The sequence below is a fragment of the Heliconius melpomene genome, chromosome 18, assembly GCF_056956725.1.
Source record: "Heliconius melpomene rosina isolate 202511_hmr_F chromosome 18, ASM5695672v1, whole genome shotgun sequence".
Lineage (NCBI taxonomy): Eukaryota > Metazoa > Arthropoda > Insecta > Lepidoptera > Nymphalidae > Heliconius > Heliconius melpomene.
Window position 1 is genome coordinate 11,134,838 of NC_140406.1, and position 25,029 is coordinate 11,159,866.

The 25,029-nt window shown below is 32.3% G+C and overlaps 3 protein-coding genes across 3 annotated transcripts in view; 2 read left to right on the plus strand and 1 right to left on the minus strand.

Annotated features, from left to right (window-relative positions):
* Positions 1 to 6,738, plus strand: part of LOC146529573 (uncharacterized) — a 22,067-nt gene extending 15,329 nt beyond the window's left edge. The window contains exons 20-23 of the mRNA XM_085202054.1: positions 114 to 213; positions 506 to 686; positions 1,058 to 1,133; positions 1,450 to 6,738. Coding sequence (XP_085058180.1) covers positions 114 to 213; positions 506 to 686; positions 1,058 to 1,133; positions 1,450 to 1,529 — 437 coding nt within the window. The 3' untranslated portion in view covers positions 1,530 to 6,738. The remainder of the gene's footprint in view (positions 1 to 113; positions 214 to 505; positions 687 to 1,057; positions 1,134 to 1,449) is intronic.
* Positions 5,874 to 14,847, minus strand: LOC146529574 (trehalose transporter 1-like protein). Its single transcript, XM_085202055.1, has 3 exons — positions 14,608 to 14,847; positions 9,674 to 9,809; positions 5,874 to 9,535 (listed from the first exon to the last, which is right to left on the minus strand). The coding sequence occupies exons 1-3, from the start codon at positions 14,641 to 14,643 to the stop codon at positions 8,205 to 8,207; spliced, it is 1,503 nt and encodes a 500-aa protein (XP_085058181.1). The 5' UTR covers positions 14,644 to 14,847; the 3' UTR covers positions 5,874 to 8,204.
* A 5,197-nt stretch (positions 14,848 to 20,044) lies between these two features.
* Positions 20,045 to 23,495, plus strand: LOC146529575 (facilitated trehalose transporter Tret1-like). Its single transcript, XM_085201761.1, has 3 exons — positions 20,045 to 20,158; positions 21,360 to 21,495; positions 22,079 to 23,495. Exons 1-3 carry the CDS (start codon positions 20,138 to 20,140, stop codon positions 23,359 to 23,361), a joined length of 1,440 nt encoding a protein of 479 aa, XP_085057887.1. The 5' UTR covers positions 20,045 to 20,137; the 3' UTR covers positions 23,362 to 23,495.
* Positions 23,496 to 25,029: the final 1,534 nt, after the last annotated feature.

A 25,029-nucleotide genomic window follows, 5' to 3' on the forward strand; every position in this document is an offset into this window, starting at 1 on the left:
CATACATACATATGCATTTCTTCGTTCTGGCAACATGATAAAGCGCGACGTTGAGTTTCGCCACTCAACGGAATACGAATTAATAATATTTTATGTTTTTTTCTTCCCCACAGTATATCCATCGTTAGAAATGAGTTCGGATGAAGATGAAGACTGGTCCTCGCGGCGGAAAACGCCGCGCAACCGAACCGATAGTAAAAGTAAAACTGAAAAGTAAGTGATTATCGTCGGCTTTGGCTGTAAACCTGTTAAGTCTGTTTTTTTGTCGTTATGTACTCGGTACATTTTTATACCATTCGGAATCGTAAAAAAAATACAAAATCATAATCGAACATAATAATATTCTTTACATTTGCGCATTGCTTCATAAGAAAGAAATTACTAAAATCAATTCTGCGCAGCTCCATCTATAGGTTACGCGAAGGCGGCCTCGACTCATTGACACAATACAAACAACATACAGTGATTTAATTAACACATTTTTAAACTTGATTTTCCCTTTCAGAGATGAGTCATGGTCACCACGAGCACGTCTAGGCCGCGTGTTACCGCGAACACGCGGGCCTTCCCGCGCCGCCGTGCGACGAGAATGCGTGCGTGCAGCGTTGCACGCGGCCGCGCACCGCCCGCACTCGCATGGTAACTCGCACCAACACGGCGGCGGGAACGCGCACGATGTTGTACAGGTGGATGTTTGACGTTGATAGATGACATTTAATGTTTTTTTTCCTCAGCTTCACGCTACATCCCGCTTATATGGTAGGCAAAAGCAATCTGCTAACCCAGTGTAAAGACACTCCGTTCCTATTCAGACACTTCCGTTTCCCGTCATTTGTTTTCGTATTTTCGAAATTTGATGTATTTCGGATTTCGATGATGCGAGTGTTACACTTTAAAAAAAAACACTAGATTAATAGATGCACCCTTGAATAGAAGGAACTAAGGAATTTAAAAAAAGAAATTAAGTTCAAATAAACCACTATAAAAATCTGCGGAAAATAGCGTGAAACCATTATTTTACAAAGCTAACAATAATACAATATCGTTTTCCTTTCAGAACGCTAAACGGGCGGTACTGGCGACTAAGAGCAAGCGACCGCCGCCTCCGGTGCATACCACTGCGAGCAACAGGAGTAAGTCGCTTTATATTTAAATACTTTATATTTTATAAGTTATTACTAAGCTTTAAACCATTAGTAATATATTTAAATAATAAATAATGTTATTTTTAAATATATTATAAATTTTGAGGATGTCGTGACGAAGTGCGACTGATTGTGGGTTCAATCCACACTCGGGGAAATGAATTATTATTTATTAATAAAATTTTGAGTTCGTTGAGTTCTGCCAACTCAATATTCAATAGTTTTCTTAAAAGAGGAACAAACATCCATTCTTACAAGCTTTCATATTAATAATATTAGTAAGATTTACATTTATTTATTCCAGATACAAGACTGAAAAAGGGTATGAAGACGGCGAAACAGCGCCTCGGAAAAATCCTCAAAATACACAAAATGATATATTAATGTAATATTAGTTGTAATTTAACATACGAACGTGTAGAGTTATATTTTATATACGTATATATATATATTTAGATCGGACCAATATGTGTTTTTAGACCACGTCTTGATTTCTATTGATTTACCTCGATTTTGTTTGATTATATTATAATATTTACGGCTGGATACCGTAATAATGTGCTTTTTATATATTTTTTGTAATGAATTTTTCTTGTTATTTATTTACTTGACTTTTATTGTTGATTCGATTCCCGATTGAAGCTCTTTTGTGGTTTATATATAATACGTTAGATATATAAATTTGTCTTGATTTTCCCCGTATTATTCAAAACCTTAAACAAAATTTAAATACATATAATTAATTTAGAGTATGAACTACACAGATTAAAATGCATTTTTTGTTTGTATGTAAATATTTATTATATACAACAGTTGAAAATAAATGTGATAGTTATTATTTACTATTTTGATTTTTGCTTTAATCATTGCATATTCTTTAATCGTCAGTTTCCATTTAGTAATGCGTAAAGCTAAAATTTAACTTATCCCGTATATTTATATAACATTTTCTCTTCTCTTAATTTTTGCACCTTCAGTAGCCATGCATAAATTACGATCCTTCCTCTGCCTACACTGCATTACGTTGGCAGTTGGCGTTACAGCGTATTAAAAAGGGTTTGTGGGGTCGACGAAGCTTGACATTGTATAACTAGAGGTCCCCACCTCTAATAACTCATAACTCGTATATTTAGTACTCCTCACTAGGAGTACTAAATATACGAGTTTAATCCGATTTAAGAGTATAATGTAAAACTGATGTTTTAATTAAATATACAAATATTTACAATTTTCTGTCCTCCGGCAATGCCTCTAGTATTCGGAGGATAGTGGGGAACGGAGTGTCTTTACTCTAAGTTCCCATGCTTACAGTGTAAAGCTAAAAATAAAAAAGTTTTATGTAAAATTGCTAAATTTGTCACACTATATAGATCTCATCTTATAAATATAACCAGTTATGACAAGGACAGGGCAGGGGTCAAAAATCTTGAAATACCTGTTACGTTATTTATGAATGGCCCCTTATTTATTCTACACTTATATTGGTTGTATTATAATGTTTGATATCTTGACATCCACACAGTAGTTTATTTGTTTTAAATTAATTAAATTTAAACGCTAATTGATGTTTATGAGTGTGATTTTCACTTAAAGATCTGATTTAATAATTTTACAAAATATATTATTCTATACTAATAAAAATAATATGTATATATGTCATCGTAAGATTATAAAAATCGTTATATTGTAAAATTACGTATTAACTAAACATTGTCAAAAACAAAATTTCATCATAGTGTTCAAAAATTACTACAGTAGGCTTAATGTATATAAATAACCTAACGTAACGGAATCTGTACTTAAATATCCGTATACCTGCGGAAGTGTTAGTACATAATAAAAAAAATCTCATTACAACACACTTCATATCACATAATTTTGTTGAAGAGATTTTGCTGTAAAAGCGATCAATCAGAGCCAGAGCTTAAAGAGTTTACAATTTTTCGATAGATTACAATTTCACAAGAAAAATAGGAGCTAACGGTTTTTATAATCTTACGGTGACATATCTATATATACTTTTAGTTTTAATTAGACAGGCGCATATAGTTATAGCAAATGAAATATTACATCCTTTTTTTATTATGGACACTTTTTACTGATGAATTCAATTATACATTCGATTTTTTTTAGCTTCACGCTGAATCCCGCACATAGCAGGATGGGCAAAGGGGATCTGGGTCCTAGTTTTCAGACAGTCCGTCCCCCATCAAAATACCTCCGTTCCCCACTTTACGCCGAATTCTTGCCTCGTTACCAGAGCGAGGAAATGAAGAATCTCCCTAGGGGGAATACGCCAACCGTCGAGCTAACAGTCGCACACTTGTGCCCCTACGCCATTATTGGAATAATAAAATATTCTTATATAACACTTCATTAATACCTAGTTTTTTTTTATTAATATAAAGCCATTAAATGTCAGAGATCTCAATGTTTATGTATTGGACGCCTGTCTGTTTAAAACAATAGAAAAATCGTATTTGGGATACTGAAGTTGTTTACATTGTTTGTTTTTTATACATCTCACACTTTATAAAATCTATGTGTTACATAATAATCTTGTCATTTTTTTATTTATTAATTATGACATTCCCTTTGTCATTTTTTCTATTTGTAAATAGCTTCAGAATCGTTTTGACTACTTAACTTTTATTGATGAAATAATGAAATATATTTATATGTATAATAAATATTATTATGTAGTAATGTAAACTTCTAACTCACCACCGAATGAAATAAAAATTAAAAAATCTATAGAAAAAGAATTGTTTTATAACATTTTTTGATAAGTATTCGTTGTTATTATTTAGTGATAGTAGCTTTTAAGATTATTGCTTAATATAACTATAATTTTTAATTAATGCGTCAAATCACTGATAGGTGCAATTTTTGTTTATCTGTATGCAATAAAATGTGTTTTTTTTTTATTTGCTGTAATTTTCTTTACCTTTTTCTCTTTGAAGTATTTTCTTGTTTTATAATCAATTGAATAATTTACCAAAAATGTTATATACTAATAGTCTTTTAACAATTAAATCTCAAAATAATGAAAATTAAGTTGATGTTTTTTTTAAAAGTAATGGAATTTTGAAGTAAAATTTTGCACCTGTCATTTTTAAAATAATTATTTTGATTAAAACAAACAGGGTTTAATATAGATATAAGTTTAAACAAATTATTGTTATTTAAGTTTCTTTTTTTTGATAAAATTACCACAGGTACGTTATAATTTTGTCCCATTTAAAGTAAATGCTAGCGATTTTTTTATTTATATTGTGAGTATAAAAATGTAAGTGTTAGTGATTTTTTTAAGTACATACACATATTTTACATAATACACTATAATGTAGTAGTTGCAAATCTTTGAAAAAAAATGATAAAAGTAAGAAATCATCCAAATAAAAAAAAACATCTTAATCATATAAGGATATGATTTAGATGTTTTTTTTGAAAGCATACTCACATTATATTTGATCCCAGTTTTATATATTTTTTTCTGTATATTTTTGTATTTTTTTATAAATAGTTAATTTTCTTGTTTTTTAGTAGTTAAATTTTATCAATGTCGTACGTTTAATTAGTTTAATTACTAATTGGTTTGGTTTCGTGTTATTCTTTCTGATATTTCGCTTGGGAGGTCTTTTATTAGTTAGTTTTTGAAGCGAAGTAATCTATAGTAATATAATAAAGCTGACGAGTTTGTTGATTGAATGTGGTAATTTCAGAAACAATTGGTTCGAATTGAAAAAATCTTTTTGTTTTAGGTAGTCCGTTTATTTAGGAAGGCTATATGCCACTGTACCTACGGCCGGAATAGATTATGAAAGAAACATAAATTTTATTACTAAGTATAGGACTAATAATAATTTAGAAAAAATAAAACTACAGGGAAAATAAAATCTTTCTTCTTCTATCTATATTTCGTTAGCTAAAATTACTTACGACTTACTTGTTTAAAACACTATGAAAGACCTCTTAAACATGAAATATGGTATAAAAATATTTTTTTGTTAATTAAATTAAATAGTTATAACTATGGAAGTGCTATGATTGTTTTAACTTTATTTAATTGCGGGTGTATCCATATAATGAAACTAGTATTAAGTAATACATATTTCTAAAATACTTAATATATTTCAAAGAAGTAATTTTTTTCATGCTTGGGTTTATGTAGAGAAATGTGTGGTTTTTTTGCATGAATTATGACAGTGATGTTTAGCTATTTTTTTTTCAGCTAATGAATGAATATTAATTATATTATTGATTCATTAACTGAAAATATAATGCGCATTAGCGTATTTATATTTTAAAACATATAGGTTTCGTCTCTATACTTATTTTGTGTCTATATATTATTGTGTATGTTTGTATGTATTATGCTCTATATGTACGTACATATATTGTATTTGTATATTGGTAAATTGACATAGGCGTTTTAAAGGATTTTTGACACAATTAATTTTCTCACATTTATTGTTTTTTTTTTATAAAAATGATAAAAGATGTTTTTTTTTAATCTAAATATTTTCAAATATTTGCTTTGAACTTTGTGAATCTTATTTTAAATTTTCTCAGGACGTAAACAGTATATACAGAATAACTGATTGTCTCAAAACTAATGGGCGAGACTAGAATCTACAACTTATTACTTAATCGGCAAAGTTTTAAATATATATATATTTTTAACAAACCCCAATTCAATATATCGATAATAATAATCGATCGATAGTACATATATACCCTTCTAAAATGTAAATTTTCATACATATAAAAAAAATCATAGTGCCTCGATTAGTATCGTTTACTTATGTAACTGTAAGGTAAGGTAGCGTCATTGTATGTACATGATTTTATTACATATTCTTTATATATGAATATATATGTTCGACATTTTTAGTGCAAAAGTGATTATAAAGAGATTTTTCTTTTGTATAAATGTTTTAAAATGTTCTTTAATTTTTGACACAGCACAACTTGACCTGTGACCTTAATATATAGATGTTATTGAACTGAATAATATCTCTGTAATGATACATTTTTTTAGTTACTTTTAATTGTACACAGAGACGTTCCTTAGCACTTATCTCACATTAAACCGATACAAGTTCAAAATAATCGTTAATTGATGTTTTTGAGTACTACCTCGTTTTTTGTTAATCACTTTTGCGTTGAAAATTTTCGAAAAATCTATAAGTATAGTTTAACTTAGCCTACCTTAGAAAGAAACATATATATTTTATATTCTGTATAATATCGGATTTTTACTTTTAATTACAACATGCACATGTAAAATAATTGGTAGACATAAAAAATGCTGGCAACTTGTAGACCTTAAAGTAAACCCTTATCACATGAAATTTAGCTTAAAAAAGCTATTATTTTAGTATATATAAATCAAAATGCTTTTTTTGCTAAATAGTATTGTAAAAATAGATAAAGTCCAGCATCGAGAATGTAGCTTTTTACATTTGCATGTTGGTAATGGTCACGATAATGAAAGTTATTAGTAACGTAAAGTCATTGAACGTAAAGTTTGTATGTACGCGTATAAGTAAAATGTATATTGTTGTGACGAAAAAGAGTTTTCTAGATATATTTGTGTTTTTTTTAACTCAATCTTTTACCTTAATGAAAGTGAAAGTATTTTTATTTTTATTTCATCTCCATGTTGTATTTCAATATAGTAGGCAGAGGTCAGTCAGTCAGGTCAGTCAATCAGCTCAGGCTAAGCAGAAGGAACCTAGTGTTAAGACACTCTGTTACCCACTTTCCGTCAAAATCTGGAGGCATTGCGTGTTGAGTAGCGGATCACAATGCAATGACACCGGAGCGAAAAAATGAAAATATAAATTTAAATAAATATTTCATTTCCACGAGTAGGGATCGAACCCACAACCCCCTATTTGGCAGTTATACTTTGTGCGTCTGTGTCATGACTGGCCTCACTTCCACTTACTTTCTCATGAATTATTGAGGTGATGCGCGTTGAGTGGCGACAGAGATCGCTGCAGTTGCCCTCGTTTACAGAGCGAGGAAATCAAAATATTAAATAATTATTATACCTACTCTTATATAAATTATATTAATTTTACACACAACGTAATATCCCGAAAATTGGGCAGTGCGTGGGAAATAGTGTCCTAACACTAGACTCTCTCTGCCTACCCTGTTGTGTGCTGTATACAGTGTGAGGCTGATTTTTTAACTTATTTCTTGTTTCGGTGGTTACACATTTTGAATTGTAGGCTTTTAAGTTTTTGCCGAAGATTGCTCAACCGTTGAATGCAAAAATTATGTAATCCTATTCGGCCTAGGTAAATGCGGCCATCGTTTTCTTAATAGCTTAGGTACTTAGTTACATAGTGAATGACATTTACAAATATGGAACTACTAATTTTGGTCGGTACTTTAAAGGCGCCAATGTTCCATCTAATCGTTATCACTTATAATCAATTAAAAGATAAAGTTTCAGGAACAAGCGTGCGACTGTAAATAGTTTGTAGTTTCGATTTACACTCATGGATAAGAAATATATATTTTTTTAATTTCCTCGCTGTGGTGAATTCCACCACTCCACATGCAATATCTCCAGAATACGGCTACAAATGGAGAACGAAAGTGTCTTAATGAAAACCGAGTATCTTTAGATCAGTTCTCTCCGTCTTCCTTGTTATGAGCGCGATTCAGCGTGAAAAAAAAAATTTCAATGATCTGATACTATTCCTCCTCACCAAGTGGCTACCTTATACTTAAATTGAAATAAATTATTAAAAAAGCAATAAACAGTCGTATAATGTCTTATCTTTATTATTTACAGCCTTAATAATAATTATCAGTAAACATTTATTATCTATATAATAAAATAATTTAACATCAATAATTGGAAACGAAAAATACTTTATAGATATGTCGGTACCTACTTCGAATATTTTGTTAGTCTTAAAAGTTTGTCACTCACGATAATATAAAAATTACATACGGAAGTAGATTAATTATCATTAGTATAATTGTCTTTAGTCTTTTAGAAAATTCGATTAAATTTTATATAAATTCGTTCTTTTAAACAACGGGACTACTGCACCGTCGGTCCCTGTTAAAATGCATGACTGAAGTCAAAGACTGGGTAGATTTTAATTCTTCAGGAGACAAAGGTCGTCCTCGGAATTCCTCCTCGATTTCTTGCAATGTCCTATCCTTGGTTTCTGGTAAGAACCACCACGCGATTATCAAACAATAACCAACCACTCCCGCATAAAGAATATATGCTCCATGAATACCAACATTATTGAACAAGAATGGCACAGTCTTAACGGTAATAAAAAGATTTGAGGAGAGAAATAGAACGCTCAACCCACCTGCTAAACTCCTGTATTCTAGTGGAAATAATTCTCCAGCGATTATAAAAGGCAAGGGCACCGTACCAGTTGCTATGGAGAACATATGGATGTGGATCAGTGCGATTCCAACTGCTGGATGATCGAAGGGTAGCAAATTGTGACCTCGGCAGTAGCTGTAGGCAGCGGTAGCCAAAAACGCAAAAAGGTTTATTCCAACAGTAGCAAATAGCATCGTACGACGCTTGATCTTCTTAATCACAAACACGGCTAATGTATTCGATATGATTCTCTGGATATCTAAAGTAATGATCATGAGAGAGATATTCGCCTCTGACCCTATGATGTGTGTAAATATATCTATCGTGTACGCAGCCAGAATGTTGGCACCGGCCCACTGACCTAATGTGTAAATGTGAATCATTATAAAAATTGGTTTATAAAATTCTTTTTTTCGTATAGTCGTTCTCATGTACGCCAAGTTGCTTTTGACTTTCTTTGAAAAGGATTCTGTAACATTTGCCACAGTTTTAGCTTCTCTAACAATTTTACTAGCTTCGATCATTTTCTCCAATTCTTCATCCTCAGTGTCGCCTCGAAGCCACCTGAAGACTTTCTTGCATTCATCGTACCTGCCTTGATCAGCCAACCAACTTGGAGACTCCGGGGAAAAAATGACAATTATTAAATCACTAAATGCTACGAAAGCCACAACTAGTGCTGTTACTTGCCACGTATAATATGATCCCAAAGTATGGACGAAAAGTACTCCAGTGGCAATCGATAAAGAAATAGAAGTTAGGAAAGCTCCTCTGTTATTTGGACTAGTATACTCTCCAATCAGTACAGGTCCGAGGGACGCGCTCATGCCCATAGCTAAACCTTGCAGGAATCTGGCTATGAGTAGGGCAGTGATGCTCGTGGCAGTGAGGATGCAAAACCAACCGACTATCATGGGTACAATGCTGGCGAGGTTGGCAGTTCGTCGACCGTACTTCGCCATTATAGTAGGGACTATGAAGTTGCCGGCAACCAGAGCGAATCCAAGGATAGATGCTGCAATAGTTAAATATTAAAGATTATAATTTTTTCATGTGTATTAGGTAAACCTACAAAATATTTAACACTATTGAATTTAAGCTTTAGTATCTGCTGCGAAGCTGCTGTAATACCATAAATATCACAAAATCTCACCTATCCAAGACCCGGAGGCGTCATCTATCGGTATAAGAGAGCCGGGAAGACGTAACTGCGGCAACAGGATCGCTGCAAATCCCATCACCAACCCGTGGGCGGCCATGTTGACTGACACGCCCAATGTCACGAAACACTGGAAAGTAATATAAATTGCGTTTTTATATATGTACTTATCGCCTTTCGGCCTTTTGACTAAGATCGATCTTACCCTCTTCCGAGGGAAGTCTCCTATATATGTACTTACCTATAAATATTTTTTTAGCTTCAATAAAAAAAATTCTAGTCAGACGCGAGTCGGCGTTACTTAACGAGGGCGCCGTATCAATTTTAAGATTGTATGCTAACGAGAAGTATAATTTGTAATATTTGACAAGCCTAATTTTGGAACGGTTTTCGAGCAATAAATTACTTAAGCTTACTCAGAATATTGATGAAGCGATTTTGTCCATGAAAATTGGTTATTACGTATTTACCATTCATTGAAGATAAAAAGACTGATATGTTCAAGTGCTACCCAAATTTGATAGCTGATAAGTATGAGTTGTTACAGTCTTCGATAGTGAAATGCAAAGGATTATAATGTTGATGCTTGCGAAATAAGCAATAATAGATATGCCATCTTTGTTTTTGGAAGAATTTGTGACTCCTTTTATCAAATTCTTTCATCACTTTCTTCTCTAACTTAAAATATGTTTTTGAAAAGTATACAAAATGTTACTCTACATCAGCTATAGAAAAAATAACCCAAATAGTCGACTAAAGAGTTACTGAAACGAATTGCACATACATAGTCACCTACAATTGCATGTCTTTGATACGATCAAAAGAAATTGGCTTATCCTCACATTAAGTACTATATCAATTATACTATAGAAGATAACCCCGTTTTTTATCACTAGTAAGTAGCCTTCAATTTTGACCCACTTTCCTTTCTATATTATAATAATACTAGCGACCCCCTTGCGGCTTCGCCCGCTTTTACTACTGGATTATTCATATAATGTATGTTTGCAAAGCATTTAAGATAATGTGAAAATTAATTAAACTCTAATGCAGCCCGCATTTTCGTAGTTTCAATAAGGATTTTCCAATTGTTTTACTCGGCAAGGATTTTTTTAGTAGGTACCGTAATTTTAAATCTGTGCTACTAATCTTTTCAAGTACTTATTAAAATATATTTAAATTACTATTTTTAGATAGTTAAATGACATTAAATAATACATTCAACTCGAATTATCCAATACGTGCAAACGCATCTAAATCTTCGTTGCTATAAAGGCAGGCGGGTTTTTTTTTCGAGCTTGTGGTTAATGCTGAAGAGGGTATTCTGTCCCTGATGAAAAGCAAGCACTACGTGGCTGCCTGTGACGAAAATTAAATAGAATGCATCGGCCGGTAATTGAACCCGGGCTGCCCGCGTGGCAGGCGAGCATTTTACCACTGAACCACCGATGCGTGTAAGGCAGGCGGGCGCGGCGGACTCGCTTGTATAAGCATAACGTCGCGAGGCGCGTTTCGCAGCAAGGATTTTTTGATATTGTAACAACTTCTAAAGTTTTTATTAAAATGAAAAACAGAAAAAACAGTTTTGATCTACATTAAATGGCCAACGTAACTAATATACTTATTTATATGCTGAGAGTAAGGGATAAGTGAAACTTGACTCGATACAGTTGATGTGTGAACGGCGTGATGTGTCAATAATTAAATGCGTTTTTCTCTAAAACTATTCGCAATTTCGAAATAGTTTAAAAAGCAAATTTTATCTTCGTTTAACGTAGAAATTTAATAAAGTATTTTAAAGGATAAGGATTAATACCATTATGGAAAAATATCCCTCACAATAAAAAATATATTGAAATTACTATTTTTAGACAGAAATATGATCACTACACGTTATCCTTAAAAGATAAAAATATGCTATCGCGAACTTTTTTGTAGATCTTATTAAGAGGAACAATACTCTAGTACATTATTTTCATGTAGTACTTACCATTAAAGCAGCGCATGCGCGAAAGTGTCTCAACGGGTAGGACTTTATACATATTTATCGTATTTATGTTAATTTATATAATAATGTACAAATAATAAACTATATATAAACCTTCCCTGAGAAATACTCGACCTAATGGTGAAGACCGCATCCAAATCCGTTGGGTGGTTTAGAAGAAGAAGAGTTAGAAAGTTCAGACAGACACAAAAAGCGACTTTGTTTTATAAGATATAGGATTAATAAATTTGATTTATTCTTTGTTAACGCTTGTTCTGGTTCTACGTTTCATATACACATGTATAATGGTATGTGCTATAATCATTATTTATGTATTTTTCTCTGTTAATATCATATTTTCATTTCCACGCTCTGGTAATAAGGCAGATCGCAGCGTAGAGTTCTGTCACTCAACGGATTCGATATAGAGCAAATCCATCATAAATTATAGCTAAGTGCTTTTTTTTATAATATAGGAAGAAAAACGAGAAGATGGTACAGGAAAGTGGAGTTTTTCAACTTATAATTTCAAAAGAACTAAAGTTGTAACAGTATTGCCAGTGTTCAAAGAATCAGCTAGAAGTCTTGAAGTGAGTACATCTACATATTTAATCAATCAATAATAATTTTATATTATAAATATTTGATTTAAAGTGTTTATGTCAATAAAAGTAAAAAATGTGTTCAATGGACAGCTAGTAGATATTATAACGAAAGAAATAGTAGTTGATCACTCCCTGGTGATCAATTTCTCTTATCACACATTAGATATGAGATTCGTGAATATTTTTTTAATGGAGATTTGTTGAATTATTTTTCCATAGTTATTTCTATAAAATATGTGGATATACAAGAAAACCAGTCGTTAATTGTATTGTAATTGGGTAATCTAAGTGGCCATCGCCTTAGGAAGTAGCAGTAAACCAGTAAAGGTGCGGGCAGACGGGTGCGGTGTGTTAGTCAATAATGTCCACACGCGTTAATAATAGTAATAAACAGAAACGCCGTCGTGGCCCGGTGGCTCAAGGATTTCCACCAGGAGAAATTAAATATTTAATATTTTATTTTTCTCGCTCTGGCGACGAGGAAAAACGCGGCTGGCAAAATGCGATGTCTAATGGGAACGGAGTGTTTTAACCTTGGGTTCCCAGGTTCCCTCCCTACGTACGGAATTTGCTAAAAATATATTTTCTTCTGATTAGTGGTCTCAATTCTACACGGAATAAATATTTAATATATTCTCTTATGTCTTGATTGGCAAGAAAATGGAGAAGAACGTCATGTTACTCTTCTAATTTTACAAAATATAAAATATATATTTTTTACTTAAAACAGTTGTGTTTGATATAAGCCAGCTCACCCTTTTACGCTTAGCAGGATGCTTAGTGTCATGACACTGTTCCCCACGCACCGCCCAAATTTCAACATTTTGCGACTTAAGTAGCGGAACGCAACGTCTCACTATCTTTTCAAGAGCGGGGAAATGAAAATAATTTAAACATAATCATTTCCCCTTGTGGGAGTCGAACCCACAACCTTCGAACGGCCACTATGACAAGATGCTTATATTTACATGAGATGCTAATATATCTTATTGTTTTGTTTTGCAACTGTTGAGTTTCTTGCCGGCTCTTCTCAGCAGAACTGCCTTCCGAACCGGTGGTAGCTTTTTGTTCATATGTTCATTCGACGATTCAAAAGTGCTTATTATAAGTTTATTTGAATAAAGAATATTTTGAATTTTGAATTTGAATTTGAATGAATGTAAGTAGGTACTCATATGTTATGAACCGATAATTGATATTTCATATGTTATGTAAAGCTCATGTTTTATTTATATCGTCTTCGTGGGTGGAACGCAATATATGCACCTATAGAGTATGCACTAACAGTCACGTAGTGACTCATTCTATCATCATTTTTTTAATTCAATTTGTGAGAGAGAGAGAGAGAGATTTTTGAGAGAGATTTATGAGATTTTTAAGAAAAAATGTAGATACGTATAAAAATTACACATAATTTTTTCTATTTGCATGATAACCTTGAACTAAAGGTCTTTGTACCAAAGCACAATATCTATATATATTTTAAAATATCTATTAAGTATATTCAACTAAGACGCTTACTAAGTAATTATAAAGTAGTTATTTTAAATATTATATTAAACGTTGAATTTTTTTTCGCTTTCTATAAAAATACCAAACCGAAAAAATAAATAAGTAGATTGCGAATCGAACTCACAACTATCGTGTGTTCGTTAGGCAGTTCCTCTGGCGCTTACAATTGCGTCTGTACTATATTCGTTTATATAAGGTTACTTTCACGACGATTTACAATTCAGTGAGAGTGACGGCCAAAATATATTTGGCACACTATCTCTCTCCATTCAAACATTTTTAAGATAAAAAAGATATAACGTGCGATAACATCACGTTATTTAAAATTAATTCGCAAGATTGCCGTATATACTAACATACTTATAATATTGTTTAATACTAAATAGAAAACCTAAATCCAAATATTCTTTATTGATTCAGGCCATTTTGACTTTATGCATTTATGAAACATCAAGTTTTATAGAAATATCAGTAATATCAGTACAGGAAGCTACCATTGGTCATTTATATAAGTAAAACATATTATTATAAGTAAAACATTATAAGTAAAACAATATATAAAATATATAAAATAATAGTAAAACAATATTATAAGTAAAACATTTATTAGAATTCTATTTGAAAATACTTTCAATATATTCAAATTCTTGATATAAATATGTAAACTACTGTTTACAGTATGAGTACTGTCATCACAATTAAATAATATATGTAAAATCAACTAACGTAACAATCAAAATATGAATTACCTGAAAATCTCACCTAAAAATAACTGATTTTTACCCAAATTTCATTAAAATTTTATTAAATCAAACTTCACTTACTTGTTTTTTGAACGGTGTAATCCATCCTTTAGACATTTTAGCGAAAACACTCACATGCTTCGGTGGTTTCACGATAATAGCTCACTATAGTATCGTGGACGTTAACAAGTGTTTTATCGATTGATATGGATATGTAGTTTGATAATTTTTTCACAATTTATACTAAACGTATAGTGGTACTTGCGAGTATTGGCAACGCGCCATGAAAACCTCAAGTTCACTAACCAATGTCAAAGTCTAGGTGTTACTGAACTGGCGTAACTGATTGCAGAAGCTTATATTGGACGGTCTGTGTGGAAATGGCATAAGTCACATTTTTTTTAGTTTCGTGCTGTATCCCGTATACGTATAGGAAGTATACAAGTAGTTTTAGTAGCATTAGCAGCATTTAGTATTCATGCCGGATTGGCTTCCTTAAGCCCTATTTCGAGACATTGCGGATGTCGGAGTACAACGCCTAGTTTTGTCTTAAAATCAGAACGAGAAAAATGAAAATAATTCGTTTTCTCAAATGGGATTCCAACATACAGACTACGTGTTTTATAAATCACGTTATAAGATAGTATATAACTATAGAAAAAATATTTTATATATTAATGTTGTAAATTTACATAAGTACGTATTTATAATTTATACTATATACCTAACGATACTACACTATTTGATTAAAAGAGATGGTAACGATGACAGCGTTGTGTTCCGTAACTAAAACTTTAGAAACCTAATGAAATTAAAAGAAAAAAGAAGATGAATATGATATTCTATGTAAAAAACGCAATATCATTTTTTTTTTCAAACTTAGTAAATTTTGGGACATTTAAAATTTAGAATATGTTTAACTGATAAACACACCTGATACATGTATTATTTTTAAATGGATACATTAATATTAATTTTATTATTGGAAGTGGTGTGTTCGATTGCCACTCTTGCAAACGAAATATTTTTATTTCCTCGCCCTGGCACTCAACTCTGTTGAGTAGAAAAATGGGTAACGAAATTGCCTTTTTCCTTTTTTAATTTCATGCTATCGGCGATTTGTTTTTTGTAATGTTTTTTTTAAACGTTTATCTGGTTTTTTTATATTAGTTTAATTTAAATATACAAAGTTTTTGTCTTGGATAATAAAAGTATATATAGAGTTAACGTTATATGTTATAACTAAAAACCAAGTTACAACACTTTACCGCGGAAAATTTGAGAACTACATATATATGAAAGTCAAACATTTAGTAAAAAAAACAAACAAACACAGAAAACTCTTTTTTGCTCCCAGGTCATCAGCCAGGTCAATGTTCATGTGAAACTTAGGAACTCAATCCCGGACCTTATGAACCACACGCGAGTCATTAAGATCGACATCGAACTCATAATCATCGTTACAGCTAACAATAAAATAACATTTTATTGATTGACTTTTTTGTACAAAAAATCATCTTTTTCATTTACTTGTAACAATTGTACTTGTGAAAGGCGATAGTTTCTGTATTGTTTTTTTTTTGGGACGGCCATCTACCTTCACTAAAAAAGCAACGTCTTTTAAGTTCCAAGAACGAAATTACCACCAAAAATAGTTATTGTTTTTTTATTATATTGCAATTTTGCATAACACAATGATTATTATTTTAACTTAAAAAAATAAAATATAATGAAAAAATTTTAAAGTGTCTGTATGTGGAACATATTATGTACTTATATGACAAAATCTACTGGGAACATTTATGAGTAAGGCCGTAGTTACATTACATTGGTTAGGCCGTTGTGGCGCAGCGGCACAAGGATGTGACTGTAACGCGAAGGTTGTGGGTGCAATTCCCACTCGAGGAAATAAAAAATATATTTATTTACGTTTATATTTCTATTTCTTCACTCTGGTGTCGAGGCAAAGCGCGGCGTTGAACAACACCCCGCACGCTGTATCTTACATACAGTTGGGTAGGCAGAGGGAACCTAGTGTTGAGACACTTCATTCTCCATTTTCTGCCGAATTCTGGAGGCATTACGTGTTAGATGGCAGAACTCAACACGTAATGCCTCCTCAACTAGAAATATAAACGTAAATAAATATTCCACTTCCTCGAGTAGGGATCGAACTCACAACCGCCGCGTTACAGTCACACCCCTTGTGCCACTGCGCCACTACGACCTCAATAAACTGTCTAAAAAGTATAAACTTAATGGTTTATAAACCAATTTGAACCGGCGATATTCGGGCAATATCACTGTGATTGTAACTATTACATATAAAATAAAATATTGCACTTACAACTCTCGCATTGCGCATGTACAAAGTATATGGATTTTTTCACTAGCTTCATTCAGCTTTGTATGATTGACATCGCTACTTCTCAGAAGGCATTATAGTTAGTAGTATTTTTCCTTTACCAATATAACTTCTATTAACTAATTCCACAAAACCTTTTTCCTTAATTAATCGACGTCCTTGCCATAATATTGACATGACCTTTACTTCAGTTTCATCTATTTCTCTGGACCAAAATACACTTAAAGTAATAAGCATGGAATAAGTACCTAATAAGTTGTTAATGTCATCGTGGCGCAGTTAGAGTTTCTTATTGAATATGCGATGATTGTGGGTTCGATATTCCACGTTGGGGCTTGTTTTCAGCTTCACGCTGTATTCCGCATATAACATACTAGCGGCCCACCCGCGGCTTGGCCTGCGTGAACTACTTTATTATTACTTTCTGTCTCCATGAGTACCTACGTTCTATAAGTGACGTCCATGCAAAATTTGAGACTCCTAGCATTTGTAGTAACGAAGTTTCATACAAACTTTCATCCCCAAAAACAACTCCTTAGAAGTCGAATATTACAAATTCCCGTCTTAGCGAGCATCTACGTCCTATAAGTAACTCCTATGCAAAATTTCAGATTCCTAGCACATGTAGGTTCTGAGATTTCGTGATGAGTGAGTGACCTTTCGATTTTATATATATAGATTAGACAGAGGCAACCTAGTTTTAGATACTTTGATTTCCTTGTTTTTTTTTTATTTTGGGAAACGGAATGTGAACTTCTCTCTGCCTATTCTGCTGTGTGCGGAATAGAGCGTGAAGCTGAAAAAAAAACAAGTATTTCAGATTAGTAAACAAATGGATAGTGAAAACGGGCAAAGCCGTGAGCGGGTCGCTAGTATCTCATAATATAGATAATAGTATTATCAAGATAATGTGAATCATATATTACGTACTAATTGCTTGATATCATGTTAATAGGCAGTATAGTATTTTTTATCTTTGCAATATGAATGAGTTTGCCTTTTCTTATCTTTTTTTTGTTTCAAAAAAGTTTGTATAAAATAATTATTTCCCAGGTCTGGTTAATGAAGAGATGAATCCCGACAACTTAATTTTTCAAAAATAAGGAAACTGGAACGCGGTAGCTGCAGAATTCATATAATAAACTTGCCGCCCTAAAATTTGATAAGTAAAGACTTGGGAGACTAATATTATTAAATACCCTTTTAAAAAGGAATGCAGATTACTTAAAGTATAACTTTGTTTTTTATGTAAATATATTTTGAAATAATAGAAAGATATGAACCCTGATCGCACCGCTAGTCAACCCCCGGTTTGCCATAGTCAAAAAATAACAATGAAATAAATGATTAAATGACTCTATAATACAAAATATCGCCTGCTATGCCGAACTGGTGGTGGTTTCTGTCCTACAAATAAATCGCCCGCAACGACGACAAATATTTTTATATAATAAAATATAAAAATATTAATAATATTAATACATTATATAAATACAAAAGATTACCATAAAATGACTGAAAAGTATTCTTCTACTTTGGCCATCTCTGCACAAGCATCGGTGGTTCAGTGGTAGAATGCTCGCCTGCCACGCGGGCGGCCCGGGTTCGATTCCCGGCCGATGCATTCTATTTTTTTTTCTTTTCTTTTTATACATATTATTATGCAAGCATATGTCATAAGCGTACCTGTAGCGTTTTGTACTTTGTACCATAATAAAAAAATATCAATGTTTTTATAAAATGTGTTAAATGTAAATAATAATTATTTGATAGATAGATGTTCAATCCAAATAGTGATTAGGAAACACTTTTGATTTCTTATAAAATTTAAGAAATAGAAGAACGGAGTGTCCTAGCACAAAGTTTTCTCTGCGGTCTGCCAATCCTGCCATAAGTGGTAGATGCGTGAATTAAAAATTTAGTTAGAACGAATTTAGAGTAGCGTTGGAAATTTTGGAAACGTTAAGTGCAAGTGGAGAAGATTACCCCGAGTGGCAATCACACCCACAACCAAAACTTTTGGACAGACAAAACCAGGTTTTTGATAATTGTTATCTCGTATATAAACTTTTACAGTAACAACCCCCTCTAAAGTAGTGTTATCTCATTTTATCATCATTTACTTTAGTGATGTTACGTTTTCTATATTTACGTATAATATTAATATTATTAAGTATATTTGTGTCAATTTTATTATTGTTTTATATTAATTTACGAGTCATTCACAACTTTGTTTAAAACGACTTTGGACTTTAAAACGTAAGACGGAAAATTCCGTCATTTCCCCTTTCCTTCGAATTTTCAAGAAAACTTCTTTAAGTTCCATTTTTAAATAGATAAATATATAAAAATCTATGGGAAAACAGCATCTTAAGATTGATCTCAGAGTTAAGTACGACTTATAAATATGGGCCTTAGACTTAAGTAGTTTCGTCAGTGCCGGCGTTGAGTTCTGCCACTCAACACGCAATGCCTCCAGAATTCGGCGGTAAGTAGGGAACGGAGTGTCTTAACACAAGGTTCTCTGCTGTGTGTCCGGGATACAGCGGGAAGCTGATTTGATAAAATATATGGTTAAAATTAAATTATTAAAACAAAATCATGATATAATTGTTTAAGCACATACTGATAATGCTAGTATATTACTCTAAAATATTATCTAATATTCTGTTATCTTTTCGTACGCCACAAAACATCTAATAACATTTATATAATAGTTAGTTCTTTTGTAACAAAATAACTTATGTAGAATATGTTGATTATCTAAAGAATTTTAACCTAATGTATCACTTTTGAGTTCCAATAAAAATGTTTTTTTTAATTATTTTTCGATCTTATTTCCAAGATTAAACTATTACGATACGAAGAGCCTAATAATGAGATATACTAAGGAAAAAGAATACGAACGCAGACCCAACAATGTGTATGCCAATTTTGTTCAGGAATCCATTGTTTCCCAAAAATACACATTCCCTGATATCTGCTGAGCTACTGAATTCCGATAAACACACAAATGGATAGGAACTGAGGTACCCTACTCATAGACTAACATTGACCTGCCGATCGAGTTACACCCTGTATATATTTTATTATACTTCTATTTGATCAAAGATATCATAATCGTTGTAACAACGTACAATAAAAAGATAGATCAGAATAATCCTTCCATTCTTGTCACTGATAGATAGAAGGTATACTGAAGTGCAGTTATTTTGCTAGTGTCTCTCTTATCAGAACAAAAGGAGCATGCTTCCAAATGTTAAACAGGTTTGTTATTATTTTATTACTAAAAATAAAATATATTGGAGTTTTTTGAATAATAGTGAACTAACTAAAGTAATTTAAAAATTTGAGCTCCTTGAAAACGGGATCTCAAAAGCTTATGTTAAGATTGTATGCTGATTTTCAACAAATTGGAAAAGTTTTGAATGGATTCATTTTCATTCTGTGATATGAGAGTACGCAGTGAACCTGGTGTAAAGAACTTAAGACATTCCGCTTTCCACTGTTCTAGTGTCATCTGCTTATTATAAGCTTGCTCCATTTCTCTATGCTTCGAATGGTGTGGCTGCCCATTTCCATTTTATTTTCTTGAAGGTAACAGAAATATTTTTGTTTGAATATATCTCTTTATTGAAACTGTTCTGATTCTTTCTTGAATTCTTTTCCCCAGTCTCTTTCCCATTCTTTCTTGATTATTTTTCTTATAAGTCACATTTTAATGTAAAATGCTTACAGTATTTACCCGTATTAAAAAGTGATTAAAGTTTGAAAACCAAATGATTTTTCAATGTTTTAACATGTAAACTATTTAATATATATTTAAAAAGAAGAGAAATTTAAAATAAATAAATCTGATGATTTATTTATTTTAAAGGAAATAATTTAAGGCATTTATAATATTCGATTGCTATCAAGTCTAAAAGGGTTTCATAAGTTCCAGAAATATCATTCAATATAATTATTTACAGTGCTATCAGCGTATTATTTCCATAGTTATTTTTATATCCACAACCAAATAAACTCGTCATCTTTATAGTATTAGTATAAAAATAAATTAATTAATGGCGTCTTCGCCATATTCGCCATTCACTTTGTCTAAAAATGTTTGTATATATTTTAATTAAGAATAACAGAACTATAATGTTTATATGAACCTTGGAGAAGGCCTCAGTATTCAGTACAATTAAATACATAAGAATAAATAGCAATAGGTTCTTTTACTGAATAATACAAATAGATCAATAGGCGCCTATCTCACTATTGTTTTTTTTTTTATTTTCAATGCAATTATTGAAATATTAAAATTATAAATATTCAACCTTAGCGCTTGAATATATTAATGTTAACTAAACCATAAAAGTAAATATTAAAATACGAGTACATATACATATATATTTCAGTTTCTTATTTCGAACTCTTTATTTATTTTCCATTTTGTTGTACCCTAACGTTTTTTGTTTAACAGACATGGGCGGTTATGGGCGTGCTCTTGAACATGTTGGGACAAGGCATGGTGCTCAGCTTCCCATCGGTTATACTGCCAACTATATTGAAACCGGATTCTGATATAAAAGTCGATCTTCATACGGCATCTTGGATAGGTATGTTTCTTTTTATTTTTTTAACCTCTGTCTGTAGCTTTATGCTGTATGGAGGCTAGTATTAAGATTCTTAATTTCGTTCCCCAATTTCTGAATAGTTTTTGTTTTTTTAGATATCATAAAAATCACTGATTATCCCGAAATTAACATATGAAAAATTTTAATGGTAATTAATTCATTTTAAAATTAAAAGTTAATGAAAAATAAAATTAAAAAGCTTTATGCATCGGCCGGGAATCGAACCCGGGCCGCCCGCGTGGCAGGCGAGCATTCTACCACTGAACCACCGATGCTTACTTAATTCTATATGAAATACAATAATAATTCAACAATAAATACAACTGTTAATTCTATTTTAAAAACAACAAAAATTAGAGGCCATCGTGGTGCAGTGGTGTATAGGCACAAGCTTACGACTGTCAACGCGACGGATGTGGGTTCGATTCCCACTTGGAGCAATGAAATATTTAATTTAATTGACCAATAATTGCAGCGGCCACACGTCGGTCTCATAAGACCTCTTATGTGACCTCTTAAAGACCATCTTCACATGTGTATTTAAAATTATTGTAATTAATTTCAGCTTCCTGTATCGGTGTCGCGAGTATGCCCGGCTTCCTAATGTCTTCCCTTCTCATGGACATGTACGGAAGGAAATTGGCACATGCTGTAGTGATACCACCAGCTATAGTTGGGTGGGTACTTATATGGAGCGCAAATAATATAACTTTCCTTATATTTGGCCGATGCTTATGTGGATTAGCTGCTGGAGCCACGGTCTCTCTTGGAGCAGTTGTCATCGGAGAATACACAAGTCCGAAGAACAGAGGAATGTTCCTTAACCTTAAGACAACTGCAGTATGTATTGGGAATATGGTCATCCACATCTGCGGCCATTATTATTCTTGGAGAACTGTAGCTTTAGTAGCTATTATACCACACACATTAGCTTTAATAATTATATTTACGTGGCCTGAAAGTCCTGCGTGGCTCGCTACCCAAAAGAGGTACGAAGAAAGTAAGAACTCTTTTTATTGGTTAAGAGGTAAATCAAAAGAATCTACATCTGAAATAGAAGAATTGATTAGAGCTCAGAAAGAAAAGGTCGAATATGCAGCTCCTACGTCTATATTCTCCAAATTTAATGAATTTCTTAAGAAATTTACAAAACGAGATTTTATCAAGCCATTGATTATTATTATATTTAGCGGACTGCTCCTGGAGTCTTGTGGGAGACATATCTTCCCAGCATACGCGCTACAAATAATTGAGGAAGTTACAGGAAGCAAATCCTCATCATTTTATTACACTTTGGCTATAGATTTAATTATTACAGCGAGTGCTCTTTTCTCATCAGTTCTAGTGAAATTAATGAAGCGACGAACCCTTCTTCTCGGTAGCGGGTTCGCTTCATTATGTGTCTTAGCTTGTGTCTGTTTACATTTATATCTGGCAACTGCTGGCATTGTATCGAATCAGCAATCATGGATCCCAATTGGCTTGTTTTCAATTTACTTTACTTTGGCTAATTTGGGTTGTACACCGATAACTTTAGCTCTATTAGGAGAAGTGTTCCCTCTAGCTCACAGAGGAGCTGGATCGTCTGTGGCAGGGATAATCCTCTCTATTTATGTCTTGGCTGCTATGCAAGTGACACCATATTTGCTTTTCAGTGTCAAAGTATACGGCACCTTTACAGTTTTCGGTTCTCTCATGGCAGTGGCTCTGATAGTGTTATATTTTATTCTCCCAGAAACTAAGGATAGGACTCTACAGCAAATTGAGAATTATTTCAATTTTGGCAAATTTACAGACGACGAAAAAGACAGAGATGAAGAAGCTAATATGAAAATGATTCCTAAATAAAACTTGTGATATTGTTTAATGTATGTAGATGTATGTAGGTTAGTATTTATTATAACATAAGTTTAAAGAATGAGTAGTAAAGTAACTTAAGTCAGTCAGTCAGTAATATTATTAATAATTAACGGGTTACAACATTTTTTGTTTCATTTAAATACCTGTTAATTTAAATATATCACTCTTAATATATCACTTTAAAAGCATTATTTTTAATTAGACATTGACACACGAGACGAGATTATTATGCAGGATTCAAATTTCTTTGATAGAAATATATAGCCAAGCGCACAGGTTACATGGCAAATTCATCGTCTTGTCTTAAAAGAGCGAAAAAATATAATTAAATCAGACAATGAAAGGAACGGTTTGGGAATTATTAGACTTCATAATTCCGAAAATATTAGTTTATATATATAAGCAATAATTGCTTACATTCATTGTGGTTATTTATTTAGCTTTGTTATACAAAGATAACATAAAATGGCAACGTTGTTATCTTAGTGTTATCTAAATCATCTTGTTATTTGTTACAATAATAAATTTCTTGAAGCAATAATATTAGCGAAAAGAAGCAGCCTCTTTATATTATTCTAATAATATAAGTTATTTGTTCATATATACTTATCTATATATATAAAATCGAAAGGTCACTCACTCATCACGAAATCTCAGAAACTACATGTGCTAGGTATCTCAAATTTTGCATAGGAGTTACTTATAGGACGTAGGTGCTCGCTAAGACGGGAATTTGCAATATTCGACTTCTAAGGGGTTGTTTTTGGGGTCGAAAGTTTGTATGAAACTTCGTTACTACAAATGCTAGGAGTCTCAAATTATGCATAGACGTCACTAGGACGTAGTCATGGAGACAGAAATTAATAATAACAGTTCACGCGGGTGAAACCGCGAGCGGGCCGCTAGTTTTATATAAAATATATAATACACAATAATGTAAAACAGATAGTAAAATTTTAATACCTCTAGGTATTTCGGACTGTACTAATAAAGACTAGACTTTATGACTGTTTAGTAGAAATGAGGGCTAATTCATATTTAATATGCAATTAACGTATAGTGGCCGCTATTTATAGAATACTGAACGATTATTATATGCACGTGACACGGCCTTCACCTAGAAGCATAACTTACGTATTATATAATTATCTATTTATTAACTTCCTTATTAATAAATTCAGTATATATATATATATATGTCTTATAGAGTTCTAAACTTTTAATCAATAATATATTTTTTGCTTAATATTTTATTCCGCATATATACCTATATGCGCCTAAGCCGTGTAGGCATGTGTGACTGTAGACGCAACCATTGTGGGTTCTATATCCACTCGGGGGAATATTAGTTCCCCCGATATTAATGAAATAATTATATTTTGGTATTTTCGAGGGGCGCCATTCTATACGAAACGTTATAAAGATTCAACGAAAAATTGAGAATGGAAAATCTTTATACTGGATTCCCTCTCCCCCTGCTTCCGCCATGCGGGACAGTGCTTGAAAGTTAAACCGTAAAAATATCCTAAAAGGTACACTATTCTTCACAAGATTCATTTGATAAATAATTCAAAATAGTTGACGCGCTTAAGCGTCTTTGCTCATTTATTTATTCACGTGTGTATGTTTATAATTGTGCGCGAAATTATTTGACGG

Excerpts from the sequence above, each read along its gene's own strand:
- LOC146529574 (XM_085202055.1), bottom strand. The coding sequence starts at position 14,643 with ATGTCTAAAGGATGGATTACACCGTTCAAAAAACAA. Across the intron at positions 9,810-14,607 it reads TTACACCGTTCAAAAAACAA|TGTTTCGTGACATTGGGCGT; the intron begins GTAAGTGAAGTT and ends ATTACTTTCCAG. Across the intron at positions 9,536-9,673 it reads CGCCTCCGGGTCTTGGATAG|CATCTATCCTTGGATTCGCT; the intron begins GTGAGATTTTGT and ends TAACTATTGCAG.
- LOC146529575 (XM_085201761.1), top strand. The coding sequence starts at position 20,138 with ATGCTTCCAAATGTTAAACAG. Across the intron at positions 20,159-21,359 it reads TGCTTCCAAATGTTAAACAG|ACATGGGCGGTTATGGGCGT; the intron begins GTTTGTTATTAT and ends TTTGTTTAACAG. Across the intron at positions 21,496-22,078 it reads TCATACGGCATCTTGGATAG|CTTCCTGTATCGGTGTCGCG; the intron begins GTATGTTTCTTT and ends AATTAATTTCAG.